Source organism: Aethalodelphis obliquidens, unplaced genomic scaffold (genome assembly GCF_003676395.1).
Source record: "Aethalodelphis obliquidens isolate GAN/ISIS:26980383/991018 unplaced genomic scaffold, ASM367639v1 scaffold74, whole genome shotgun sequence".
In the NCBI taxonomy this organism is placed as follows: domain Eukaryota; kingdom Metazoa; phylum Chordata; class Mammalia; order Artiodactyla; family Delphinidae; genus Aethalodelphis; species Aethalodelphis obliquidens.
In genome coordinates, this window is record NW_020838018.1 from 763,520 (window position 1) to 785,706 (window position 22,187).

The 22,187-nt window shown below is 37.3% G+C and overlaps 1 protein-coding gene across 3 annotated transcripts in view; it reads left to right on the forward strand.

The window, feature by feature from the left end:
* The window catches only part of SPIN1 (spindlin 1), a 65,245-nt gene extending 43,470 nt beyond the window's left edge, over positions 1–21,775 (forward strand). For all 3 annotated transcript variants that reach the window (XM_027092108.1, XM_027092106.1, XM_027092107.1), the window contains 3 exons: positions 8,783–9,036; positions 13,959–14,192; positions 18,157–21,775. In XM_027092108.1, coding sequence (XP_026947909.1) covers positions 8,783–9,036; positions 13,959–14,192; positions 18,157–18,356 — 688 coding nt within the window. In that variant the 3' untranslated portion in view covers positions 18,357–21,775. The remainder of the gene's footprint in view (positions 1–8,782; positions 9,037–13,958; positions 14,193–18,156) is intronic.
* The last annotated feature ends 412 nt before the right edge of the window (positions 21,776–22,187 follow it).

Genomic DNA, 22,187 nt, shown 5'->3' on the forward strand with positions numbered 1-22,187 from the left:
TGTACTGTTCTTAGATTGAACTGTCTAGAGATGACACACGTGTGTTTGTGTTCTTTTTATATCTTCTTCCAGTAATCTGACATATTCTTATTGTTTGCTTTTATATATACTATTTCAACTCATGTAAGTAAGCTTTAATTTTTATTAAAGTTTTTTTTATATATATATATAATTATTTATTTATTTTTGGCCGCGTTGGGTCTTCGTTGCTGCGTGTGGGCTTTCTCTAAGTTGCAGCGAGTGGGGACTACTCTGTTGTGGTGTGCGGGCTTCTCATTGCGGTGGCTTCTCTTGTTGCAGAGCATGGGCTCTGGGTGCGCGGGCTTCAGTAGTCGTGGCTCACGGGCTCTAGAGCACAGGCTCAGTAGTTGTGGTGCACGGGCTTAGTTGCTCCGCGGCATGTGGGATCTTTGCGGACCAGGGCTCGAACCCATGTCACCTGCATTGGCAGGTGGATTCTTAACCACTGCGTCACCAGGGAAGTCCCCCCTTAAAGTTTTTCTTACTGATTTTTGAATCTGAATTAGCAATTAGAAATTAAAGTAAAATGTTAGAGTTTGTTTAATATATAATTTTTAACTTTTCTAGTATGGAAAATTTCAAATACACACAAAAATAAAGTAGTATATAATAAATCCCGAATTCCTATCATCCAGCTTCAGCAATTATCAACATTTTGCCCAATATTAGATACTCTTAGTATATTTCTTGTAATTTAGGGAAGTTCTAAACCTTGTCTTCTAGTGGATGCTATAGTTGGAAGAGCTTAAATCAGTTTATCAAAAACTTATATATTTCTACACTCTTAATATTAAATAATATTTAATATTTTAACATATGTTTAAAAATATTTTTAAACATTCTTCTTTGTAAACTTCGGCTGCAAGGGTATTTGAACAGTTTAGGTATTCAAGGTGCAGTAATTGGAAAGCTTGACTGATGATTTTAAAAAGTAGTATATTATTCTAATTACTGTTTTTGTCTTTAGTATTCATTGAGGCATCCATTCTTTTTTTTTTTTTTGCCGCGCCACGCGGCATGTGAGATCCTAGTTCCCCCACCAGCGATCAAACCCGTTCCCCCTGCAGTGGAAGCACAGAGTCCCAACCACTGGACCACCAGGGAAGTCCCATCCATTCATTCTTTTTTACCTCCTCCTTTCGATCAAATTAAGTTGTTTATTAAATAAATTGGGCAGAAATGGTATCTATATTAGATCTCCTTGAATTCTTCTTTTAGAACTAGTGAAATGATGTAAAAAAAAAAAAGGCAACAGAAATAAAATTTGGAATTGATAACACTAATATGTATAAATCTGTTTTTATATATAGTTTATTGCAGAATTAGGACATCCATTGCATTAAGAGTAATTAAAAATTGTGTTTTATCTGCCTATGAAAGTAAAATACTTAAGTCATAGAAAAATTTGAAAACACAGGTAAATTCAGGGGAAGACAACTTAATTATTTTTAATGCCATCATCCAGAGATTACACCTGTTAATAATTTAATGTATGTTTTAAAAAGTTTTTTTCTGCATATCTGTATGGATAATTGTGTGTCCTACTGTGTGCCCTGCCATGCACAGTACTAAGTGCTTTGGAAACATTATTTCATTTATTCCTTGCAACGACTCTGAGGGATGTATGTACTGAGTTGAATAATGTCCTCCAAAATTCGTGTCCACCTGGAAACTGACTGTAATCTTATTTGGATATAGGGTCTTTGCAGATGTGATCAAGTTAGGATGAGGTCATACTGGATTACGGAGGTCCCCCAATTCAATGACTGGTGTCTTTATAAGAAGAAAATTTGGACACAGACTTATAGGGGAAAAGGCTATGTGAAGACAGAGATTGGAGTGATGTGTCTACAAGCCAAAGAATAAAATGTCATGTTTTTTCTGTGATTTTAATAGCTATGTAGTTATTTCATCATATAGATACACTGTTACTTATTAATTCAGTGAGCCCTATTGAACATTTTTTATTTCCAGTTTTCCCTGGTATGAACACTGCTCAGAACTTCACTGTAGTTGTAGCTTTGTGCCTTGTCCACTGTTTTCTTTTGATAAATTCCTAGACCTGGAATTACTGGGACAGTGGATTGCCAGATTGTTCACTAGGAGGGTTGTATTTATTCTGTAAGCAGTTAGAAAATAGTACTTCATTGTAATTTGCATTAAATTTGCAGTTTTTGTTATTGGTGTAGAAAGATCATCCTACCAGCAGACCAGAACACTGAGAAATCTCTGCAAGATATACAGCAGATGCGAATAGATTTATATAAAAACTCAGCTAAGCCAAGGAACTCCCAACCACTTTCAGCTGCAAAGGAAGACCTCCAAAAAGTTGAAAAAGTTAAATGTTCAAACTAGACCCCTAGAATCTGTTCAGGTCAGGGAGAGCAAAGGCTGGCTGCAGTCGTCTGAATCATTATGGGTGAGAAACCATTAAGCAGTAGATGCTCACCTTACCTCCCCTGACTTGAAGTTGCTACTCAGTCTCGGCTGCTTCACAATTCCCTGGGTCCTGGCTGCTTTATCAGAACCTGTACTTAATACTCAGACACCAGGGACCCTGACTTGGCCTGAAGAAATACATCTCAGCTACAGATACCACTTAATCTTTCCTTGCATCTGAAGTATGAACACCAAGAATCATCAGGCACCTGAGGAACACTGATAGTACCAAAGAAAGTCATACATGGAACAGGGCAGCTAACCAGGAATCTGCAAGTGTTAAGAAAGATGCCACTCAGACAGCAGCAGACTCAACAAAGACAAGGCTAAACCCAGAAGTTCATAAGGAATCAGGAAAAGTGAAAATTATCCTCAGATATCAGAAGGTGTGTTCATTAAAAAGAAAAATGATTCAAGATAAAGAAATAATCAGTTCATAGAAATTAAAAATATTATGTAAGGTATTCAATAGATAGACTGAAATTCAAGCCTGTTTTACCTAATTCAAGAGATTGACCAAGTGCTAGTGAGGGATAATTAGAAACATATGTCACAAGTCCTGGTAACATTTCAGAATCCAGTAACAAAATTCTAAAAGCAACTTGAAGAGGAAGATGGGTTACCCTCAAAGGAGCAAGGATCAGATTGGCATCTGGTATCTCTCAACTCTGGAAGGTAGAAGACAATGAAAATACCTTTTTGCAATAAAGGTACTGAGGGGAAAAGGAATCTGAGGCTGCCTTGTATACCTAGGCAAGTCAAGAATGAGAACAAAATAATATTTTGAGGCTTGCAAGAATTTGGAGTTTGCATTTGTTAACCCTATCTGACTTACCAGAGGACATGTCTAGAAAGACCAAATATATTGGGTTGGCCAAAAAGTTCAGGTTTACGGGAAAACCAGAACGAACTCTCTGGCCAACCCAGTACGTGAGAAAAATATAAATGTTGCAGAAAGCAACAAAAATCCTCTTGTTTACTTCTAAATAAGGAAATGGTTTTTTTTAATTATTTTTAAGATAGTAGCAAGATAAATAACAGTTTGGAACAAAAGACTGAATTTCAGCAGTGTGGTGAAAGTGGCCAGGAAGGGGTTACTAGGTGCTAAGGTGTTTGTTTTTAAAATTCTTTCCTTCTTTTACTAAGAATTTTTTTGTTACTTTTAGTCTTGCTTGGACCGGTGAAGGGAGAGTATAGGTTTTGATTAATTGTAGATTTTAATAGAAAATTGTAAGTTTAAATAGGATTTTTTTTTTTTTTTTTTTTTGGCCGAGCCATGTGGCCTGTGGGAAGCTCCCCGACCAGGCATCGAACCCGCACCCTCAGCAGTGAAAGCATGGAGTCCTAACCACTGGACTGTCAGGGAATTTAAATAGGATATTTAGGAAGTTAGAAGTAATTGCTGTAAGTTCAGAAATAAGATCTATAGATTCCTACAGCTTCCATTAGAAGCTTTATTTGGTGCAAAGAAATCTTGCTCATCCTAGCTGTATAAAGGAAGAAAGGGGTGAGGAAATGAGACAAAGCATTGCAAACAGAAACACAAAGCAAAATGTTAGAATAGACCAAGCATATTATTTACCACAACAAAAGTTAGTGATTAAGGGCTTCCCTGGTGGCGCAGTGGTTAAGAACCCACCTGCCAATGCAGGGGACATGGGTTTGAGCCCTGGTCTGGGAAGATCCCACATGCCGCGGAGCAACTAAGCCCGTGCGCCACAACTACTGAGCCTGCGTGCCACAACTACTGCAGCCCGTGAGCCTAGAGCCCATGCTCCGCAGCAAGAGAAGCCACCGCAATGAGAGGACCGCGCACCGCAACGAAGAGCAGCTCCCGCTCACCGCAAGTAGAGGAAGCCCGCTCACAACAACGAAGACCCAGTACAGCCAAAAATAAATAAATAATTTTAAAAGTTAATGATTAAAGTTCCCTTAAAGAAAGTGAGGAAATAAAATCCATGCAAAAAAGGAGGCATTGTGTTTCTTCAGAATTAAAGGATATAGGAGCCACTTTGAATAGGGATGCTTGCTGGCTAGATTTGAGTCCCTTGTGTTGTTCAGAAGATGGAGGAGAGCCTTGTGTACTATACCACTGGAGGTGACCAGGATAAAAACTGCTTGTTCTGAAATGTGATTAGAAAGCATCAAGCATCTCCCTCTTCAGAAGCAATTGCGGTTCCAGAAGAATGCCACTAATGAGTATAGAAAGGATGAGTGACTGAACTAGAAAATCACTGCTCTGAGTCTTCCAGTTGCCCTTTCCTGCTATCAATGGCTAAGTTTATATTGGTTTTGTTGAGAATCATAGTAGTAGAAAATTTCATGCCTCTGAATCTAGGATGGAATCTTTTCTGTTTGTAGTCAGTGTTTTCCAGAGAAACAGCACCAATGGTGCATGCATAGAGAGACTGGAGATCCAGGGAAGAGCTGATGTTGCCGCTTGAGTCTGAAGGTAGAATTGCCTCTTTGTGGGGGGCGAACACTCCTTCTTAATACCTTTAACTGATTGGATGGGGCCCAACTATGTTATGGAAGGCAGTCTGTCTGTTGATTTACATTTTAGTTTCATGTAGAAAAATACCTTCACAGAAAACATCTAATGCTTGATTTAGATACCTGAATACTGTGGCCCAGCCAACCTGACACATTAAAATTAACCATCACACTGGTGAAGATGCTGAATTTGCTTATAATTTTGATAGTAATAATGGAATGTCTGTGTGAATTACAAAATGGTGCATATGACTGAATTCTTTCTTCAGTGAGTTTTGGGAACCAACCTCTGCCTTTGCTGTGAAGAAAGCCTGATCCTGTACACAGGATGAAACACAAGGACTTTTGCCTAAAGATCAAAAGAAGATAGGTAATTGTCTATTTGAAGAAAAACATAATGCTAGCAAAGATTCTTGTATTCTAAAGGAGGAATGTAATCACCTTCACCAGCCATATCCCTACAGAGGGCCAGTTGGATGTAGTGGCACATTTTCAGGGATTATGAAAAGGTCTTGAGGTTCACTTTCTTTCGGGTTTGAGTATTAGTAGTAGTTACAAGTTACAGACTCGACAATATGTTATTAAGGTTTTTTCCTCTCCACTAAGTTTTATACTGAAGTCCTTTAAAACTAATCTTATTAATTCATTTAAGGTTATATAGATTGGTTCCTTACTATGAACAATATTGAATTTAGCTCTTGCTTTTCTCCTTTCTCTCTCCATTTAATACCGGGTACTTTGTTCCAAGTAATATTCTTTTGCTTGGTGAGCTTCTTATACTTTACGTATTCTTCTTTCATCCCCCTTTTCAGAGTAGTGTTAACTGTATTTTCAGAGCAGGTAATAGTTAAATACTACTCTATTTCTCTTGTTCCTGTGTTTGTTCTATAGTAAGAGATATTCATTGCTTACTATCAGCTCTGTGCTGAAACTTTTCTAAGTGTTCTTTCTTTTTTTCCCTCTTAATATTTATTTATTTGGCTGCAGCAGGTCTTAGTTGCGGCACGTGGGATCTTTAGGTGTGGCATGTGGGATCTAGTTCCCTGAGCAGGAATCGAACCCCGGCCTGCTGCATTGGAAGCACGGAGTTTTAGCCACTGGACCACCAGGGAAGTCCCCAGGCGTTCCTGATTATCTGAAACTCTGTCCTGTACAGTCGTCCCTTGGTGTCCGAGGGGGATTGGTTCCAGGACCCTTCACACCATACCAAAATCCATGGATGCTCAAGTCCCCTATATAAAATGGCATAGTATTTGCACATAACCCACATAAGTCCTCCCATATACTTCAGATCATCTCTAGATTACTCATAATACCTAATACAGTGTAAACACTATGTGAATGGTTGTAAATACAATGTAAATGACAGGTAAATTGTTGCCTGCGTATGGCAAATTCAAGTTTTGCTTTTTGGAATTTTGGGATTTTTCTATCCATGTTTGGTTGAATCTGAGGATGTGGAACCCATGGATATGGATGGCCAACTGTTAACTTCTTCAGGAAGCATTTGTGAGAACAGTATTCCCCGCGTTCTTATGTGTTCACACAGTTTTATCTGTATACTTTTACTTGGAGGTCAGTATAGAATTCTTGGCTGCCTGTAAAACCCTCACCTCACATTTTCTTTCCTGAGAACCTTAAGTTTGTCACTCGGTTATCTGGTGGCACACGGTGTCACTGTGTGATTTTCTTTTCCTTACACATGTGATTATCCTTACACATGATGCAGTTCTTTTGCTTGGATGCCCACGAGATGTTATTTTCTTTAAAGTTTGTTTGTTTCACTAGACTGTCTTAGTGTCAGTAGTTCTGGGTCAGTTTTCCCAGGGGCATGTGTGTACATTTAAGTCTTTTATTTCTGGATATTTTTCTTGAATTATTTTAGTATTCTTTCTGTTCCTCTGATTTTAGCTTTTGGGTGATTCTGTTACATGGAAGTTGGAATTTCATATCTGTTCCCATCTGTCTCTTTTTTATTATCTGTTTTCCTTAAATGCCCCATGGTGTCAATTTCTTCCATGTTCCTCTAGTTTAGCCTTCATTTCTGAAAAGTTTTCAAATTGCTGCTTGTTTGTTGACTGTGTCTGATTTTTCTCACATCTGCTCTTGTGTAGCTGTCTCTCATCTGGGCTCTTATGTTTTTGATGTAAGTTCCTCTTTCATGGCCTCTGTTATGTGCATAATGTTAGGTGGTAATTTCCATCTGCCTTGTGGGCATATTTTTGGGTTTGCCTCAGTTGCCCATTGGTGCCACCATGGTTCTCTCCCGAGACTTTTGTACATGAGAAGGGGTGAGAGTATTCCAGGACAGCTATCCTTGCTGCAGAGCTCTTCAGTATTCCCATGGCATACTCAAGTTTCTCTGTATAGTCTCCTATGTGATACCTGTTGAGGTCGGCCTCCTTTGGGCCCACCCTGTAAGCATCTGAACCTCATCTTTCCTTTACCCACGGGCCTCACCCTACTCAGGATGTTATTCTCAGTATGTGTCCTCAGTTCAGGCTCTGCCTTTCCTGGAAGGCCATTTGGCTGGGTGTTTGCAGAGACTTAAGGGCTGGGTTAGACACAGCGTTTTCTGGTCTCATGTCCTGCATATAACCTTTTGAACCCTTTTACAGTCCAACTGGAGAAGTTTTCCTTCTGAGGTGTTCCCCAAATGGTGTTCCCTATCTTGCTTAGGTAAAGGACTGTGTCAACTGATTCTAGGCCTCCTTGAGACAGCTTTAATATCTTGTTGTAACCTGTTTCTCTGTTTCACGAAACACTAAGTTTACCAAGCTGGTCTACTTAAAATATATACAACTGTAGTTTTAAATATTACAGGCTACAATAAATTACTTGTTTTTAAAAGTTTATTTGTATTTATGCCATTTGTTCACCACTTTTATTTGTGGTTTACCAGATGAGAGCTTTATGCCCACATAAGCTTTGGGTTCTTATGAGTGGGTTCTTTTCTGCTCCCTAAATTTTTTCATTCTTGGCATATAGCAGCATCCATGTGCCAGCATGGCTTTGGCCTTCAGCTTGCGTTCAAGCCAAGTCTTGTCCCTTGTCTCTGGATTTCTACATGAAATGAAGATTTTTTTCCCTGATACTGAGAGCCAGGTGTATTACTTGTAAACATTGTATGTAGATTTTTCGATTGTTTGTAATTGAGAAAGAATGTAGTTTGGTGTTGCTTCAATAATTTTTAATACTACATTAAGTATTTGTTACAAATTTAAGTGTTGAAGGTTATGTTTTCTAGAGAAGTAATGATAGTATAAATGCATGGATAGAAGCCAGCCTGGACTCCAGTTTAAGAAAAAGTTAAATGTCTAGTTTATTCTTATTGCTTAAGCCAGTGAGGACAAAATTATGTGGGCATTAGAATGGGTGAAATTGAGTTTCTTTTTAATGAGAAATGGATTTCTATTTTATAAAGCCATATGCATGTGTGGTTATTTCATGTAGTCAGCCCTTGTCTTTCTTTGATTAATTTGGATAATTGTGAGTTGATTGAATTAAAGGAAACTCAGAAAGCTGAAAAACTGATACTTAATTTTAAGGCTAAGTTGCTATTGACTAGTTGTGTTTTTCTGCATGTCCACAGTTAGGGTGCACAAGAAGCTTCTATTGCTAGAGACAGGCCCCACCTGTGAGCCACCACTGCACGGCTGTGGGACTGGGAGATGGCTGCCTGTAGCCACCTGAACCCCGAGTGTGGCAACATTAGCTAGCATAGGACCCGGATCATCTGTGATGGGAGCATGCTAGCTAGCAGTAGTTGTGTTGGTAGGAGTGCATACTTTTGAGATGATACCTTACGTGTGTATATGTGTGAATACAGAAAACATCGGAGCAGTGTGGGGCCGAGCAAACCTGTTTCCCAGCCCCGGCGGAACATCGTAGGCTGCAGGATTCAGCATGGGTGGAAAGAGGGGAATGGCCCCATCACCCAGTGGAAAGGAACCGTTCTGGACCAGGTGCCTGTAAATCCTTCTTTGTATCTTATAAAATACGATGGATTTGACTGTGTTTATGGACTAGAACTTAATAAAGATGAAAGAGTTTCTGCGCTTGAAGTCCTCCCTGATAGAGTTGGTAAGTTCTCTTTACTGTTTGTGCATTATATGCTTTAAAAATGATTATTGAAATGGATGCTTTTTGATTATTAGCATTACTGGTATTTTTTTTAATTGGAGCATAAGTACTTCTGATACACATTTAAATCAGTCACCTAAAACCACAAAAACTGCTCAGCAAATGTTCTAAAACCAAAGTTCAAGGAACTGTGAAGGATATAAAGACGTATAAAATTGTTCCCCAAGAATTCGACAGTCTAATAATTTCTAATATGATTATTTCCCACATTTTGCTCAGTTTATCTGGACTCTGGTGAGTAAGAGTATTTCTCATTAGCTCAAATATTCAATGTGCTCATTTCATCAGATTATAATAGCTCAGAAAAATTTCATGTATTTATTTTAGGATCTTTATGTGAAGTGAATTTTTATCATTGTGTATTATATAAGTGATAATTGTACCTTCAGCCAAAATTTAAGCAACCAAAACATGTGAACTCTGTTACAACATTTTTGGGGTTCGTTTGTACAAGGTTTGTGGGAAATGAATGGCTTTTTTAATGTCATACAAATCAGTTTTGCCTTGCATACCTTAGGTTCCTTAAGGCATAAGGTGTCAGTTAAATAATAATGACTGGTTTTATTTTTAAGAATAAAATAAAATATGATTTTATTCTTAAGATCAATGGAATACACCCAAGTTGTTACTTTCTTCAGAGTATTTACTTTGAAATGTTTTCTTATTATTATTACAGTGATGCTGCTATTGCTTGAATCTGGTTTATGCTTTTGGAATTGTCCGTAGAAGCCTATATATGTACAAATAAAGCCTCAGCAGATCTGCACTTGAAGGATAGAAATTTGGGATCAAATTGTCAAGGGAAGACGCTTACCTAGCCCCCCTTTCCCCCTTTGTTTTTGCCATTGTGTTCCTGGAACACATGCTTCCTCATCAAGTTAACTTTGCCAGAGCAGCAAGTTATTTTTTTAATCCTTGCTTTAGATAGCAAACACTGTCTTTATTCATCTTGTATAAATATAGTTCAGCTTTCACAGAAATCTTTCTTTAAATTTGTATTTTTAACCAAAGGTAACTAATTATGTAATAGTAAATCTTTGGCATTTTAGTCTAAGTTCAGCTGAACACATTCTTCCTCGTGAAGCACATCCTCTTTTCTCCTGATCTTGACATCAGTCCATTTTCCACATTAGAAATTAACATTGAAGAATCTTCCCTTCAGGGCTTAAAAAGTATTATCCACACCTTTATATCAATTATTTGTGCTCAGTAATTATCATACATTCTTTTTCTGACCCAGAATTTTAGTTTCTGACCCCTTCAAGGGCAAGGCTGCTAGCTTACTTGAAATTTACTGCATTCTGCCACATGACCTGTGTTAGCTCTGTTGTCATCATAGGACAGAAGAAACCTTTTATCTTGATAAAAAAGTGATTTGACTAAACCAAAATATCTGAAGATATATGAGTATCTCTGGTGATGGGATTTAAGGGTTTCTTAATGTTTTTCTTTCTACTTCTGGGCCATCTCTGTTTCCAACAGTAGATATGGATTGCTTTTGTAAACAGAAAAGCAATTTAAAAAAGGAAATCCAAAGACCTGTGTGCAAAGCAGCAATATGTTACATGCCTAATTTAATTAAGAGTTAACTGTGGTATTCCCTGTGATACTTTAGTCTGAAAATTTATTTGGACTACATTTATGTTTCATGTAGGAAGAAAATGGTCTTTCCTAATTTGCTTAAGGCAGTACATTAAAGTTACAGTTTTGTTTTCCTTAAGCTAAAGGTGGAGAGAAAAGTAAGTCAGTCAACCCAAAAGCATGTGATGTCACAGAGTACCAGTTCCCAAAGTGTAGTCTGAGGACCCTTGAGGTTTCCAGAGGCCAATTCAGGAGGCTTATTAGGTCAAAATTAATTTTCATAAAAATCTTAAGATATAATTTGCCTTTTTCACTCTCATCCTTTCACAGTTATACACTGGAGTTTCCCACTATTTGGAAGATCTGCATAACTCAGTGAATACAATATTTTCTATATGAGCAGTGCATGATGTTACCAAATCATATATTGGTGCAAGATCCATTCAAAGACCGACAGATTTTTTATGTTGTGGTAAAAACACAAAACATTAAATTTACTACCATAATTATTTTTAAGTATACAGTTCAGAGGCATTAAGTATATTCACATTGTTATGGAATAGGTTTCCAGAAATTTTTCATTTTGCAAGTCTGTAATTCTTTCCCCATTAAAACAACAGCTACTCTTTTCTGCCTCCCACTGGCCCCTGGCACCCACCATCCTGTTTCTATGAATTTGATTACTTTAGATACATCATAAGTAGAATCATGTAGTATTTGTCTTTTTGTGACTAGATTCTTTCCCTTAGCAGAATGTCCTCAAGATTCATCCATGTTGTAGCATGTGATAGGATTTCCTTTCTTTCTAAGGCTGAATAATATTCCATTGCATGTGTATACCACATTTTTTTCCCCATTCATCCATGATTGGACACTTGGGTTCCTTCTGCCTTTTGGCTGTTGTGAATACTGCTGCTGTGAACATGGGTATACAAATATCTCTTTGAGCCCTTCTTTCAGTTCTTTTGAGTATTTAACCAGGAATTCTGAATCATATGGTAATTTTGTGTTTAATTATCTAAGGAGCCTACATACGTAATATTTTCCATAGTGTTTGTTAACATTTTACAGTCCCACCAACAGTGCCCGAGGGTTCCAATTTCTCTGCATCCTCACCAATATTTGTTATTTTCTGTTGGTTTTGATTTGCATTTCTTTGATGATTAGTGATGTTAAGAATCTTTCATATGCTTTTTGCCTGTTCGTATGTCATTTTTGCAGAAATGTCTGTTCAAGTCCTTTGCCCACTTTTTTGATCAGGTCACTTGATTTTTTTGTTTTGTTTGTTGTAGAGTTGTAGGCGTTCTTTATGTATTCTGGAGACAAATGAATTTTAATTTAATAGTGTGACAGAAGTTTATTGATAATGATTTCAGATTCTACATTGCAATTAACCTTTAAGGAAAGCTACCACTTGTTGAGTTTTGATGTGGTATCATAGAAGAATACCTAGAATTATCTGAACACTAATAAAATATTTTTTCAACAGCATATCTTTGTGATTTTATACACCAACTAAAAGTACATACAACAGATTGAATGCTGAAACAGATATGAGATTCTAGCTGTCTTTTTTTGTTTTTTTTTTTTTTTGGTGGTACGCGGGCCTCTCACTGCTGTGGCCTCTCCCGTTGTGGAGCACAGGCTCCGGATGCACAGGCCCAGCGGCCATGGCTCTTGGGCCCAGCCGCTCCACGGCATGTGGGATCTTCCCGGACCGGGGCACGCACCCGTGTCCCCTGCATCGGCAGGCGGACTCTCAACCACTGCGGCACCAGGGAAGCCCGTAGCTGTCCATTTTTAAAGCTAGACATTTCTTACTAATTTTTTGTTAGAAAATATTTTTCATTAAAAATGTGTTTCTGTAGGTATTTTAACATATTTTTAGATATGTCATGTATAATTTCTAAAATAGTTGGTACTGATATTTATCATCCATATAAACAAATGCTCAAAAACTTCTAAGAATGTAAAGGAGTCCTAAGATGAGAAAGTTTGATAACTTCTGGTATGAAGAAAACTAGTGGGATTTTGCTATAGTGTCATGCACAGTGGGGAATTCTATGTTATTTTGGGTAATTATTGCATACTTAAGCAAAGAAAACTACCGTATGTGTTTACAGTGTCCTTCTGATAAAATTGGATAGCAGTATCTTTACCAAGAAATTCTAATCTTTGTTCCTTTGAACTTTGACAAAAATAGGACTCATGAGTAAGAAGTGCTAATTTTTTTTTAAAGATAATTGTCTAAAATGTGAGGAATGGATAAATCTTAAAATCAGTAGGTTCCTCCATAATTTTCCCAATATTAAAAAAGAAAATGAAACTTGTAATTTTTCACCTATGTCTTTAATGTAGAGCAGGGCTGCAGAGGGCTGTTGATACACCAGTAGGGAGGCTTGTGTTCCTAATCACACAGGCCATCTAGAACAACCTGCTTTCCTCTGAAATAATTTATACAACAAATGTTGAACCCCTGTGATCACAGTATTGGAAACAAGATGGGAAAGGCCTTTGCTTTCATCACTGTGCAGTCTAAAAGCAAGTAAGCAAACATGTAAAACAAGATAACTGCAGAGAGTGGTAAATGTCTTTAAGAAATCAAGCTCGGTTAGGTGACTGATTGTTGGGGCTATTTTCACCGGGTGGTCCTGGAAAGCCTCTGGGAGGACATCTGCTCAGGAAGAGCCAGCCCCTGAGGATGTGGGGGTCGTAGTTAGCCCAAGGGTATCCCAGGAAAAGATGCCCATGCTGCTGAGGTGTAAGGCAGTCAAGCAGTATGTGACGAGCAGGAGGGCAGAGGGCTGCCAGGGGATGATGGCCGATGTGCTGTGGATCTGGAGAAGCAGTTCGTTATTCAAATTATGAAAGGAAAGTGCTGGAGTATTTTAAGCAAATGACCAACACAATCTGGTATAACGGCCACAAATATCACTCTGATTATTGTAAAAAATAGATTGTAGGGGCAAGAGTAAAAACCTATGCCTTGAATAGGTTAATACCTTGGTTTTCATAAGTGGTCAATGGTTATATAAGATATTTAAAAGGCAAGGTGGGTAAAGGGTATATGGGAACAATATTATTTTTGGGACTCTTCTGTAAGTCTAATTCTATCTCATAATTTAAAATAATTATCGATTAAACAATAACAAAAAAACACTTTATACCTTGAATAAACTAAAAGTTTTAATTAGGTACAGTACCAAGAACAGATGAATTCAGAAAAAAAAGAAAAAAGCAGATTCTTTCACGTAAACCATTGTTTGCTTTTTTGTCCCCAGCAACATCTCGAATCAGTGATGCACACCTAGCCGACACAATGATTGGCAAAGCAGTGGAACACATGTTTGAGACCGAGGATGGCTCTAAAGACGAGTGGAGGGGAATGGTCTTAGCACGCGCCCCTATAATGAACACATGGTTTTACATCACCTATGAAAAAGATCCTGTCTTGTACATGTACCAGCTCTTAGATGATTATAAAGAAGGCGACCTTCGCATTATGCCCGATTCTAGTAAGTATAGATTGACAACTTTTATTTTTGATAATTCAAAAATAATTTGATAAATCAAATATCTTTAGAGCAAGATATTTGATTAACTCTTGTGCAGATACATTTAAAAATTTTAATTATTAGGGTTAAGTGATTATTCTTTTAGTCATGCACAAAGCATAGGTTGTGAAATTTTTACCCTTTTGCCAAGAATAATTTACTTTCCCTGTTCTGGACTTTGGACTTTCATATGAATGGTGTATATAATGTGGGATCCTTTGTGACTAGCTTCTTTCACTCAGCTTATGTTTTCAAGGCTCATCCATGTTGTAGCGTGTGTCTGTATTTCATTTCTTTTAATAACCAAATACAACTCGATTGTATGGATATACTGTATTTTGTTTATTCATCTGTTGATGGATATTTGGATTTTTTTGCTTCTTTTTGGTTATTATGAAGAATTGTGTACAAGTTTCTGAGTGGACATTTGTTTTCAGTTTTCTTGGGTATATGCCTTGGAATGGAATTGATGAGGCATAGTGATCACTCTGGGTTGAATCATTTAGGCAACTGCCAGACTGATTTTCAAAGTGGTTGCATCATTTTAGATTCTCACCAACAGTGTGTGAGGGTTCTGATTTCTCCACATCCTTACCAACACTTGTTACTTGACTTTTTGATTTTAGCCATCCTAGTGGTAGTGAAATGGTATCTCATTGTGGTTTTGGTTTTCATTTTTTTTGATGACTAAAGATGTCAAGTATCTTTTCGTGTGTTATTGGCCATTTGTGTGTCTTGTTGGAGAAATATCTATTCACATCCTTCGCCTGTTTTTCAATTGCATTGTCTTTCCGTTATTGAGTCGTAACAGTCAATAGTATAGGTATAAGTCTCTTGTCAGATATGTGACTTGCAGATACTTTCTCTTATTCTCTGAGTTGTCTTTTCAGTTTCTTAAAAGTATTCTTTGAAGTACAAAAGTTTTTAATTTTGATGAAATCCTATTTTTCTAGTTTTCCTTTTATTGCTCATGCTTTTGGTGTCATATCTAATAAACCCTTGCCAAATCAAAGGTTATGAAGATTTGCCCCTATGTTTTCTTCTAAGAGTCTTACAGTTTTAGCTCTTACATGTAGGTCTTACTTGGATCTTTGATACATTTTGAGTCAATATTTGTTTATGATGTGTCATGTCCAACTTCTTTGTTTTGCATGTGGCAATCCAGTTGTCTGAAAACCACTTTTTGAAAAGACTGTTCTTTTTCCTACTGAATGGTTTTGGCACCCTTGGTAAAAATTACTTGACTATGGAGGTATGAAGATATTTCTGGACTTTGAGTTCTATTCCATTTGTCCATATGTCTATAGTTAAGCCAGTGTCACACTTGATTACACTGCTTCATAATAAGTTTTAAAATCAAGAAGTGTGAATCCTCCTTTTTCAGAATTGTTTTGGCTGTTCTTTGCAATTTCGTATGAATTTTAGAATCAGCTTGTCAATTTCTACAAAAAAGTCAGCTGGGATTCTGTTAGGTATTGTGTTGAATCTCTAGATCAGTTTGGCGGCAGCGTATTGCCGTCTTAAGTTAAGCCATTGACCCATGCGCATGGGATGTTTTTTCATTTATTGAGTTTTTTCCATTTCTATCAACGTTTTGTAGTTTTCTGAGTATACGTTTTTGCACTTCTTATAGTCCTAAGTATTTTATTCTTTTTGATGCTATTGTGAATAAAATTATTTTCTTAATTTCACTTTTGCGTAAGCCTTTTTTTTTTTTTTCTTTAAACTACTCAATAGCTTTTCCTCAAACACATGAATTCTTGGCCCTAGGCAGATATGGCTGACTGACAGACACTGGATATATTAGCAATGTAACACCATCTCTGTTCCTTTTTTTTTTAAGTTCTTCCTGTGAACAAGCCACTCATTGAATCTACTCATGTGCTCATCTGGCCCTGACTTCTGCCTTCTTAATCTTTTTTTTTTTTAAGTGCGTGTATATTTGTTTATAAATGTGTAATGGAAAGTGTTATATAGGCGGGAATTTAAATATGAGAGCATACCATAAAAACATTTCCTCCAACCTATATGAAGTTTTAAACTTTTTTTGTAGAGAAATGTCCAAAGCAAGTACTGTTGACTTGATAATAGAAAGTATGAGGTCATTTGCAGATTAAATCATTGCCTGTACCAACCACGTCTTTAGCCTCTCACTCCTCCTTTCTTTCGAGTGGTATGGAAGTTTATTTGCTGTTACTTGCTGTTGTGATGTTCTGATACAAAGAGCTCTGCAGTGGCCTCTGAGTCCTTGGCTTCTTCACTTAGGGTTACTGTAAAACGTATGGCGATCATGTGTTCGTAATTTCTTTGTACACATGAGGTGCCACAAAAGTGTGGTGTGGTATGATGTTGCTGCTTGATGGAAGAGCACTGTTGAAGAAGAGTTCAGCTTAGATTTCCTCTTTACTTCCTTTTTTTAAAGAACTGATAACACTATGCTCAGGTGGTTTGTTTGTGTTGTGTGAGATCAGAATAGCAGGTTTCAGATTATGCCATTCAATGAGAGAATTTATTATAATCAAAGAGGCAAACTACTGTTAATACAGATACATGATATGATCCAAACCAGGATACATGTGAAAATAAAAAGGTGCACTGCTAACCATTGTGTCAGGACTACAGGCATAAGCACTGACTGTCTTGGGCAAACCAGGATACCTGGTTGTCCTACTTGAAGGCTCTCTGTTACTACATGGATAAGAGCTTGAGTTATTCAGGACCTGTTAGGGGTTTCTTAAAATAGAATTGTAACTGCCTAGCTCCATCCCCTGGCTACCCTTTTTTGTACTTTGTTTCTTTATTGTTGGCAGTGATGGTTTGTTCTCATTTTATGTGTATTCCTAGAATTTACAGAGTTCTTGCTAGGTCATAGGGCGGGCAGTGTTTTCCAACACTCAGATTTTCTTGGGGGTTTCTCAAAAAGTACAGGTGCCTCAGCCATCCTCTGAGATTCAGTTGTAATTGGTCTGAGGATGGAGTTCACTTAGCACCTATTTTTATAGCACAGGAAATCTCTTTTATTTTGAAACTGGGTTAAGAGGACCATGTGTGATGAAATGAAGTTGAGGGGAAAAAAGCTTTAAGGATTCACAGGATAAGACAGGAATACTTAGGCATTTAGGCACATTCTCAGTAATCCTAGTAGGTATTATCTGCTTTGAAACTCTTTCAAAGGAAAACAGCCTTATTTTTAAGAAGCTATAGAACACAACATTGTAAATCAACTATACTTCAATAAAATTTTTTTAAAAAAGAAAGAAGTTGTATAATTACATTTGATTCTTGAACAGCTTGGGGGTTGGGGAGACTGATCCTCCGCGCAGTTGAAAATCTGCATATGACTTATGGGCAGCCCTTCGTATCTGCAGTTCCTCTGCATCTGTGGATTCAACTAACTGCAGATCGTGTATTTACTATTGGAAAAAATCCCTGTATAAGTGGACCCATGCAGTTCAAACCCCTGTTGTTCAAGGGTCAACTGTATTTAGTTTTTTTCTTGACCCTTTCCTTCTTTTAGTCCATCCCTCTTTAGGTAATTATAGCTATAACTAAATATAAGCCAAAGAAATTTCTGGTTATGATTTTCAAAATCATTTACATGTCTAGCTCTTGGGGATCAGCACACTGTTTTTGTAAATAAAGTTTTATTGGCACACAACCACACCATTCATTTATATATCATCTGTGGCTGCTCTCATGTGACAACAATACAGCTGAGTAGTTGGTACAGAGACCGTATGGCTTCAGGCCTAACATATGTATTGTCTGGCCTTTGAAGGAAAAGTTTGCTGACTCTTGGTCTAGAAAATCAAGGTGAATTCAGGATATTAAAAAAAATTTTTTTTAATTATTAAAATAGATATGTGAGTTGGTGTGTATCTAAAAATTGACTCTAAATTCTCTTTTTTCCCCCTTTTAAATACAGATGATTCACCTCCAGCAGAAAGGGAACCAGGAGAAGTTGTGGACAGCCTGGTAGGCAAACAAGTGGAATATGCCAAAGAAGATGGCTCTAAAAGGACTGGCATGGTCATTCATCAAGTAGAAGCCAAACCGTCTGTCTATTTCATCAAGTTTGATGATGATTTCCATATTTATGTCTACGATTTGGTGAAAACATCCTAGATGTCATCACGAACTTTGCCAAATTTGTGGAACTCTTAAATGTATAATTTGTAGACATAAAGACTTGATTGCTTTCCAGTTTAATGAAAGCTTAAATGTCCCTGCGAACCCACAATCTCTGCCAGCAGAACTGGTTTTGTTCTGAATAGTACAGATTTATGTGAACACAAAGCATTTTGTGTAAGGAACTCCTTCCTCTTAAAAGAAGTCTGTCTGTTTGGAAGGGAGTTACAGGCAAGTCTGGTAAAAGTTAAGCTAGTATCATAGTCATTTAAAACTGTAGTAGATCTTATCCACTTTCCCCTTCACGCTTAACACTGTTATTCTGCTGCCACAATGCAAGCATAGTTTGGTATTTTTGTTATTGCCTTTTTTTGAGATATATATGTATCTATATCTACCTATCTATCTATATCTGTGTGTATACATATATAATGTATATATACATACACATAGATCTGTGTGCACGTGCGCACGCGCGCGCACACACACACACACACACACACACACACACACACACACTTCGTGGGCAGTCCTTTCTTTGTGGGTTGGAGTGGGGGTTACATAATTTTCTCCAGTTTAACAGGAGTGCTGACCCAAGCCATTTGTATTTAGTGTATTCATTGTATTACTGCTGTTTATTTAAAATTAAATTTGGGCACAGGAAGCACATCGGGACATTCAGCTTATTTTGAAAGTCAAGTTCAGAGTACCATTTCAGTCTGGAGGCTTTAAACTGTAAATTCAAATATGAATCACCTGTGAACATTTAATGACCCACATTACAATTTTACAAAACAGTTAGAAATCTGGGTAAAAGGCTGCCTTTAATTCTAAGCTTTGTATATTATTTGTTTACATTTTTTATCATAAATACTTCTTTTTAAGCAAAGCCCAAGTACTTGGTCCACATAGTGTAATGCCAGGTGTATTTTGGATGGCACATTTGGTCCATTATTTGTACAAATTAGTAATCTGGAATTTTAGTACACGGATTTAAAAGGCAACAGTATATCAGCGGTTTATGTGTATTTGGTAAGTTCCTGGAAGAACGTAGTGCTTTTATATTAGAAATGTAAGCTTAAGAATGACATTGTTGCCTTTTAACAAGTTCTCTGGGATACCTTTATTTTTATTACTGTTATTACTGATATATGATTATGGTCAGAAGGCTTTTCCCCCTTGGCTTTTCCCCTCGAAGAATGTCTAGACAAATAACAGCTTAAATTCCTGACACCTCTTGTGGTGCTGTATGTTCTTACTCATGGTATGCTGTTGATGTGGATTCATTCCATTTGGTGGATCCTGCCACATCAGGGTCAGTCACCTGCACTGGCTTGTGGGTGTGACTGATAGCAGCCCTTAGCCATTGAATCCTTTCCTGCAAGGTTGTTTTAACTAAAATAGAACTGCAAAAGTGGTTCATTTAGCAGCAGAACATCAGTCTATCACTTTGTTTTGGATGATCCCTGGCAGTTTGAAAGCTAGGAGAAAGATGATATGTGAAACCAGTCTTGTGGAGATTGAAAATCTTACCTCTGATTTGGGCAGAAAGCTTAAATGCATATGAATCTCAGTCAAACACCAGGTCTGTGTGACGTCTGTCATGGCTGTTCTTGATGTTAAGAGATTCTGTAGTTTCAAGGCCGCGCTCTGCATGGTTTGTGTGATGCCCATTTTTGCCTTCAGGAAGGCTGTGCCTTGTTGTGCTGGTGGGTGGTAACCTCGCACACCATGTAAATACAGCACCCCAGTTCTCTCCAGCGTGCCCAGTGCCTCACTGAGGGCAGCCAGGGGTGAGCTTCTCCATGCAGTGGGTACCCAGGTCTTAGATGTTCCTCCTGTGCTTGAAACAAGTGTCATGCTACAGATCTGTCATCTGTTCTCCTGGAGGCTCTTGTAAGAGTTCCTGCATGTGAATCTCAAGGTTGAGCCCAGCTCCCTGTGCCCAAGTGGACACATGTGGCCCAGAGAGTGTGTTGTCCAGCGTGCACTGCATGAACAGGACACAGTGACTTCAGACTGAAAAACAAAGTCCTTTGGAGGTATCCTGAGGGTTGGGTCAGTTGAGTTGAAACATTTCTGGCATTACTTAATGACTTGCATTGTGGTTTTTCTGCAAGTACCTTTAGCAACTTTTAATACCACGTGATCTCTCTAGATGAATGTGACGTGATTTATTATCATCATTATTTTAATCATTGTTCCATTTATTGCCTTTAGGGTTGAAGGAAGGGGAAGGGGTCTTTTTTTTGTTGTTTTTTCCTTTTTTTTTTCCCATTCTTTTTTCTTTTGGTGGCTTAAACCACACTTCCTGATGCCATGACTAACTCTGCTCCCCAGCCGAGTATTTCAGGCTTCGTCTAGGCTCATGTTTCAGATCTGCATGCATTGCTTGCATTTTCCTGGTATCGGAATGTTGGTTCCTTGTTCTAGGAATACAACATTAATTTCCAAAATTATCATGGGACTTGTGACAACACAAGACATGAATCTCTGTATAAAATGTATTGGCCTTTCTCATTGACCTGCTATAGTATTATTGTGTCGTGTGTGTGTGCGTGCGTGATGTCTGGCTGCCATGTAAAGCTTCAAAGGAAAACCTTAAAAGCAGACCATCCTTTTTTGCATGCTCTATTCTAAGTAGAATGTTCAATGTAACTAACTAAAATTGCATGTTAAATATATTTAGGTTTTTTGTTTTCTATCTTTGTTTTTATTTGGTTTCAGTTTCTGTATATTTGCTTAACTGTGCTGTTTCAGTGGTTGTAGGATAAAGATGCACTGGTGAAGCAAATGTAGTGCCAACAGAAGGTGATTTTCCAGTTGTGTATGTCATGCAGCATTTGAAGGGACTGTGCATTCTTAAAACAATCACAGTTGCTTCTAAACCAGATTTCATTTCTATTATTGTTTTACGTGCCAAACCCTGAAGTGCATTGGGCTTGAATCTCTGAACGCTGTGGACCCATTAGAAGACTGTTTTGATTGTCACAAATTGTAGTGCCTGAAGACATTCTTGAAGCTGATTGTCTTAAAAAAAAAAAAAAAAAAAAAGACAGTTCTCCAAAGACAAAACAGGAATTATTGTAACAGAAAATAATTATGGTCAAAATGTCTGTGGTTCCTTGGAAATGCTGCGCTTTTTGTATTTTCCATCATTAGTGCAGTTCGAACGAATGTGTATAGTTCAGAGGTCTTCGTGTTCGCATTTTAATATTAGGTAAATGACCTCATCTTTCAAGCTTGAATTCATTTTTAATTTTAATTTTATTTTATACAATGTGTAGACAGTTCCCTGTTCTCTGCATTTAGAAGTATAAACAATATAAATCTGTTCATTCTGTAAGTAATTTTTATAATTATGATGTAACTCTATCCTATCCTTAAAACATTTAAAATAAACCCTTTATGTGCAACTTTTGACTGTAAATTTTGTGCTTATGAGCAAACTGTGATGTGTTAAACGTGCTTCTGAAAAAGTTTTTGAAGTTTTACTTGAAGATTTTAAGAGACCTTTTTTCCCTCTTTTCACCAAATGTAAATGTCAGATATATATAGGAACAGAAAGAAATAGAATTTTTATTTGAATGATAATTAATAGTACCTGTAAAGAAAGGGAGCAATAATCAGTAGCCCCAATATATTATATAGGCCAAAATATGAAAGTTTGTGATTAGCAATTAATGAGAAATTTCAATTTATCATAAAATTTTAAACTTAAAAGAATTGTTTTAAATAGAATTAAATAATGTGTGTTTTATACTTTCACATCTTTTCTTGCTATAATTATATATTGCTTTTATTAATACTTAAATACCAACTAGTGAA